General features: G+C 40.9%; 1 protein-coding gene across 2 annotated transcripts; it reads right to left on the bottom strand.

The window, feature by feature from the left end:
* Nucleotides 1-255: 255 nt before the first annotated feature.
* On the bottom strand, nucleotides 256-6,798 carry SMLR1 (small leucine rich protein 1). Of its 2 annotated transcripts, XM_064413195.1 has the most exons (3): nucleotides 4,722-6,798; nucleotides 2,185-2,299; nucleotides 1,174-1,310 (listed from the first exon to the last, which is right to left on the bottom strand). In XM_064413195.1, exons 1-2 carry the CDS (start codon nucleotides 4,852-4,854, stop codon nucleotides 2,199-2,201), a joined length of 234 nt encoding a protein of 77 aa, XP_064269265.1. In that variant the 5' UTR covers nucleotides 4,855-6,798; the 3' UTR covers nucleotides 1,174-1,310; nucleotides 2,185-2,198. The 2 variants fall into 2 exon arrangements, with proteins under 2 accessions (XP_064269264.1, XP_064269265.1); XM_064413194.1 differs by lacking the exon at nucleotides 2,185-2,299 and having other exon boundaries at nucleotides 256-1,310; nucleotides 4,722-5,615.
* Nucleotides 6,799-7,045: the final 247 nt, after the last annotated feature.

Raw genomic sequence — 7,045 nt, 5'->3', positions numbered from 1 at the left:
GTAAGCCAGTGTGATGAATTATGTCTTTTTTAGTTTGGGTAGTATTAAAGTGGGGGAGAGGGTGTAAGGGTACTTGCTGTTTAAATTCTTTTTTTCTCCACAGACTTTGATAAATTACAGTGTTTTTTTAAACCTGCGGTCATGGCCCTATTAGTATTTCTATAAAATGATTCCAAGGAGTTCTTAAAAGTCTGTGAGAACTGAAACTGTGCAAACCACACAATCTCAGGAAAGGCATTATCCACTCTCGCAGGATGAGTAATGACAAACAGCTTTAATGAAAGGTAAATGCAGACTGCAATCATTAGCAGACAGAGACAGTAAACACTGAGGACAGTAATGACAGTCACTTCTCATTCCTTGCCAGTTTGGGTTTAAACTTGAGAGTCAGAATCAGAGAAGCTAACAGCCAGTAGTACTTGCAAACAATTTGAGTTGCGTTGTTGTGGGCCATCTGCCACAGGCAATCTGGGATGCACTAAAAACTGTACAGCTACAGCTGCAGGGGAGCAGGGAGGAAGATTTTTTAAAAAAATGTATGTCAATTGACACACAAAAAAGATAACTCCATGCTTCTGCAGTTTTTTATTTGCAAAAGTCATCAATTTCTCCTTAAAGTAGCGTAAGAGCTGTTTTACAAAATACTGAGTAAATCTTTCCATGGTTTCAAAATTTTGGTCAACAGAGAGAAATCCTTTTGTTTCCTGCTACTGTTACATTTTGCTTCCAAACTCTGTGGAAAGGATACTTTACAAAGCCCACAATCTTTCCTGAAGTGTACAAGCTAATAAATGTCAGTTCCCCTTCAAAACCCTTTTCAATTTTCCCAGATGTCAGTGCTTGATATCAACTTGTTACTTATGCATGTGGATTTCATAAGGCTGCCTGCCTTGGCTGTGCCAGCTGAGCTCTCTCAGGAGCTCATTATGTCCTTTCTCCTTGGTAGGCCAGGGAGGGGCTGGTGAGCAGGACCCTCCCCCCAAATCCCGGGTCACACAAGGGAACCAACGTAGGAGGCCACTTGCAAGAGCTCTGGATGGCAGCAGCTGTTTCATTAGGACAGCTCAGCACTGGCTTCCGCTCTCCAGTTTGTTTTCATGTGTGGTATTTATTTACAGCTGGTTCTTGTTAAACGTGCAGGCCTGAGTACTGGGTTTAAGCTTGCTTCCTGAGACGTGAAGCTCCCTTAAATGTCCTCGAGTTCCTGTATCTGTTCTCTTTTTGTCCGGATCTCCTGGGTTTCTTCCACGGGCCACGGTGATTCATGAAGGTGTTCCTAGAATCTTGTGCCATGACTATTTCCTCCTCAACTGAAACATAATCCAAACAACACAAATATTCCATAAGAATATGCTGATTTCTTATGGTGAGTTTTTATAAAGAAAAAGAGCTAGCTTACATTAATAAAAACTAATCTTGCTAAGGTGAAGGTGTCTAAAGAGCACACTGTTATTAGTTGGCTCATGATCCTAGAGGAAAATCTGAGTGTGGGTCTGGGGCTGTTGGTATGCCCAGTGAAGCGCTAACACAGACTATTGACATCAGCAGAAATGCTCTGTTTTCATTTGCATCTGCAGCTTTCAATCAGAATAAAACCCTTAAAGAGCAGCAGAGAGCATAGTTAGTTTATACTGGAAATTCGTGTTCTGCTTTACAGAACTGTGACTGGGCTGTGAAAACCTTGATCTGGCCTGATTGTCCTGATGCTGCCTGTGGTACAGACAGACCAGAAAAATGTTTGCTGCCCACATAACTGGACATCTTCAGAACACAACTGTGGTGTTGTAGGCTTGGAGATTATTTGAAGAAGGATGGAGAAACAGAGAAAATTAAAAAAAAAAAAATATAAAATACTTGTCATTGCTAATTGTTCAGAAGAAATGTGGGCTGGTTTTGTTAGATGATTTCATTTTATTTAGAAGGTATTTATATATTGATATTTTTAGGCAGAACTTCTCTCTCGCTTCACAGAGAAAAATTAAATTCTTATTTAACAACAAAGCAATCAGCCTTGATTTCAGTAACAAAAAATTCTCTCATTTTTATTCTTTTTTCTTTTTTCTTTTTTTTTTCAGTAAAAGAGATCTAGGAAAATAGGCAGCTGAAACCTGCAGAATTTCTGTTGTTTTGTAGGAGAGATAGCATTTGAAGGAGTCTGTTCTCAGGCTTATCTGTTTCTCTCACCTGATGGTCTTAAGCTAAAGCTGGCTCCACTTGCTTGTACAGGGAGAGCTGCTCAGGATGTTTTGTGTAAGTTGGCTGGAGGCCAAAACAGTAGGTTGGTCTCTGACAGTCTCAGCTCAAGAAAAAAGAAGATCTTGGAGACAGAGCTGGGAATGCAATGCCTGAAGTATTACATAGACAGGAATTCATCTCACATCCTCTTGAGAATCCCAGCCAGAACACCTGTGATCTGCAAACTAAAGTGTCTCCTTTCTTGAGGCGTTGAAAAGCCAGATGAGTCCCTTCAAGCATCCTTCTTGGTTTTGAAAGAGAGAAGCACAGCAGCAATATTCCTTTGGCAAATTAGTCTGCCAACTACCTCATTCACCTCTCTCTTACACCCTTGATTACTAATCTCAGAAAAATTATGAAACCATTGCTTGCTTAAACTCATTACAAATCCAAGGCTAAATTTTCTGTGCTGTAACAGAAGCAGAATTTAACATCTGGTGCTGTAGATTATTTACAGACCTGCAGAAAGTGTGTCTAAGGAGGATATGAGTGCTGAGAAAAAAGGCAGGACAGTCTGTTTCAGCAGCTGATCATGCATCACAAATGCAAATGTCTGTGGGGTTTTTTCAGATGGGTTCATCTGGCTTAATGAAAGTATTGTCTGAGCCCCAGCAAAATACCTGAACTGATGGGATCAATAGCCCACCTGTTTTTCCTGGCTTGCTTCATCCTAGCTGGAATAGAAAAGTGAGAGCATCACCATGTAACAGGGAGTTCAGTAGCAGCTCAGTATTACTTCATAATAACTAATGTCTGACTTTATATGGGCACAGAGCTCATGTAATTTACTGATAATTTACTGAAAGGGAAAATCCCTGCTTTTATCTGATGTCAAATGCAATAATGTCACTAGCTTTCATTTCAAGCACTTTCAAGTAAGAAAAGTTCTTTCCTATTACTTAGCCTTCCTATTTTCTTACAGATATTGAATTGCACAATGTTTTGGCATTGCACTGTTTTTTGTTGTTGTTTTATCAGCATGTGAAAAACCATCAGCACCTTACTCTAAGAATAATCTATAACTTAGGGCAGGGCTGGGTTGGGCGTGTGGAGCAGGCTTCCCTTGCAGATTAATTCAGCATCTGAAAGCACACCTTGAAAAGGGAATGTTTGAGTTTTAGCAGCCTGAAGGTAACTTGAGGTCTGTGCTCATATGCAAACACCTTTCCTCTGTTAAACCTTGGATCTAAATGCCTGGAGATGTTATACAAAACAGAAAGTTTGTTTATTTTACATTTCTGGCTGCATAGGACCTTTCTTATGTTAAGTGGCCAAATTTTCATGATAGAGTAAAATCTGAGTGTACAAATTACAGTGTTTGGCTTGTGAGATTTCTAAGTGAGATTTCTTTCCTGGCCTTGCACTGGTGGGTAAACCCTTCTCCTGCTGGGCTGATGCACCCCAGGCCAGCTCAGTGCAAGGCCTCAGCTGATCTGCAGAGCCCTGTGGACAGGACTGGCTTGTCTGCCCCCGCCGGCCTGCCAGAGCTGAAACCTGCAGTGGGAGAAACATTAGTGAAACATTCTGCCAGGCAGGGTTCTCACCAAGCTGTATCAAGGAGCATCTGCAGTTTACAGAGAAAACCTGGGCTGTCCTCTTAGCTCTCCTGGCACTCCATATGGAGAAAATGTTCAAAAGACAGAAAATTTTAGCCCAGTGTCAGCAAGAGTGCTTTCAAAAAGCCACAGGAAAGAGTGGTTGAGGCCTCGGATTTGAAGGTGCCCCAAGGCTGGCACTGGCAGCTGGAACCCTAAAGCAAGAGCATGTGGGGATCTGCTGCTGCAGCTGGGACCTGAATCTAGAGGACATGGAGAACATCCCATCAAGACTGGATGGTCTGAACTACAGAATGTTCCTGTCTAAAAGAAACTCCCTACTTCTACAAGGGTAGCCCAGTTGGGCCAGGTGAGCAGCCTTAATTCTCAGTACACAGATGTGTTAGAATCACTGCACATTTGCATTGGGATCAGGGTTTGTTTTTGTTTTACTCAGAAGATGGATTTTTGAAGTGAGTTTAAGCTGATTTTAAAATAGAAAAGGCAACATGGCAAATGCGCAGTTAGGTACAAAGTAAGAGCAGATGCGTACTTTTGAAAGGACACAGACACATACTCAAAGCCCAATTACTTATAGGGTGTAACTGCTGCTACCTGTCTCACTGAAGACTTGCACGGTGTAAGCACAGAAGAAAATTATCTGTACTTCAACTGCCTTTCTTTGTATTCTGGTTGCCCTGTCTGTAGTGTAAAACAGTAAAATCTCCTATAGTATAGTATATAAAACTATTGTATTTTAAATGAGGGTCAATTCAAGTTCTAAACAAATACTGGTAGTGTTTTTCAAACAGAAAATGGTCTAAAACACAGTACAATTTTATTAAATTGTTTCTGATCATAGTTGTCTTCAGTTTAGTTAATGGTACAAGCCCAAGTTGCCTATTGAATGTTGTCTCCCTCCCCAGTCTTTGTTCCCAAGTCCTGACTCACCTTCTCTTAGTTTGATCCTGAAGTAGACAATTAGCAGCAGCAGGAGTAAAGTCACGGGCATAAAGATCCCAGCAAAGAGAACAGAAGCAGGTAGCTCCCTCACAAACACTGACAATACGTAACCTGCGGTCATTTTCCTCTTGGAAACTGTGCCAAGACAGATCCTTAAGGTTTCCAAGTTTGGACCTTATTTATTCTGCTTTCTTCCTTTTTTCCCTGATGGGCATTCTGCCCTTTGCTCAGGCCATTATCTCTTTTTGGACTTTGGTTTGTTTGTGTGCGTCTGTGATCCCAGTAGTGCTGGAGTTCACTCACAAAGTTACTCAACAACAAAGTTTAAAAGTATGTGTTGAAGTAACATAGAACTTTGAAACCTTTGGATGTTGGGCTAGGCAGGGCTCAATATGTGAGGCTGCTGCTGCCTTTTGTGCAGTGTGGGTTCTGTCATCTGCTAACACTGTGCAGGCCATTCTGAATAATAAGCACCTTCTTCTAGATAGGCACACGTGTGGTCTCATCTCTGAAGAGTTTTCAGACCAAACCAGTGAGGCAAGAAGCTGTGGTGATGTGATGCCAACAGCATTCTTTCCAAAGATCAGCTGCAGAGCAGTGAAACTCAGGAAGGTTTCTTTCTTAGTGAAGTTGAAAATGTATGATTTTTGGGGGGGCAGATGTGCCAGGGAATTCAAAAACCTTTTAAATGTTCAAGTAGTTCTGTTTTTCCCATCTGATCACCAGCCTATGGCAAAACTGTGCATTGATCTTCTTAATCAATTTTTTTAAAGATGATTAGTCGTTTTGTAGTCCTCTACACCTTCAGATTTGTAACCATATTGTAAGCAGTTCTGTCCAAGCATCCAGAAAGACTGTACAAGGTTTGCTTCACTAATTGGGTAGGTGGGTAGGCTGGAACCAAGGGGAAATGCAGTACATTTTTAGACTTTCAAGACAAAGAGGTATTTCTGTGTTCACCTTGTTTTCTTCATCTATTGTTTTCAAGAGGCAAACAACCTCACCTAAAAACCATTTGAAGTTTTTTGAACTGTAAGATATTTGAGGTACTGTAAGATATTTGATATCTTTTTAACAAGTGATGGACAATATAATGTTTAGAAAACAGCAGATAATTAACAAAACAAGGAGAATTCCTTGTTTTATTAATTACCTGCTGTTGTAACTGGTAAAAGAGCAAATGGAATGTGTCTTATTTCTTGCTTATCCTTGTTCAGCTTCAGCTTCGTTGTATCTTATTCTGCCTTTGTCTACAAGATGTTTGACCTCATTCATGAAGTGCTTTATGATCTACTGATGAAAAGAATGGATTAAAAGCCAGATGGTGAAGATATTAATATTATTACAGACCCATCTGTTGCCAAATAATTCCTTCCTTGAATAGATACCTGTCAGCTGTGATCAATAAATTCCTTAGGCTTTTTTTCTTTGTGCATGAAAAGTTAATTCTGTTTTTTTTAGACTATTGTGATTGTTATTGTTCGGGTTTGCAAAACAGTTGCAGTAATTGATGAACATGCTTCTGGCACATTTTTTAAATTCCTCCCTAACTGATGTCCTTATACAAAAATATCATGAGTAGTCAGAGAGCTCTTTGAATTCTGTGACTGAATTCCAAGCACTGTGACATTACAAAATGATCTGGGGGATACTTCTCTTTGATACACCTGGTATGGACCATAATGACATTTATGGGCACTAAATACCTGCATTCAAGGGCAAAATACTTGGATGTTTTAAAATTGGGTTACTTTGTGTGCCTGTGACACAATTTCTTTCTGTCAAATATGAGTTAGGTGAGGTGAAGTAAGTAGATTGACTTGCTTGTCACACCCTGCCTCTGATGGTTTCAGGCGCTTGGTGGATTGAAAGTGGTTAATTTTTGCTGAGGAAGAATAAGAAAATTCTCAACTCTCCACATTTGCACAATCTCCTTGTGAAATGGCAGCTGCCAGCACTGGTCTCCGCAGTGAGGAAAAAAACTTGGCTGGTGGCTGCTCAGTGTGGCTGACGTGTAATGCAAGTTTCCATATTGAAGCAGGACAAATGCCATGGAAAGGAGGTCAAAGGCATTTTTGCCATGAAGGCAGTTGATTTCCTACCTGGGTAGGCTGGGATGGTTTGTGTAAAGGCAAGGGGAGCTCTGCTACAGGGCAGGCAGTGGTGTTTGCAGCAGCAGCAGCGATGCCTCACATGTCGTCTGCCACAGCCAGGGAAAACTGGGAAATATGGGCCAGGCATGGATTACCAACACAGGAACATATGGTTTCCTGGCTGCTCTGTGGAGCTTGGGTGTGTTTGGGAAAATAGAT

Source organism: Passer domesticus, chromosome 3 (genome assembly GCF_036417665.1).
Source record: "Passer domesticus isolate bPasDom1 chromosome 3, bPasDom1.hap1, whole genome shotgun sequence".
Lineage (NCBI taxonomy): Eukaryota > Metazoa > Chordata > Aves > Passeriformes > Passeridae > Passer > Passer domesticus.
The sequence above is the reverse complement of the archived record's forward strand: the minus strand, read 5'-3'. Positions and strand labels throughout refer to the sequence as shown.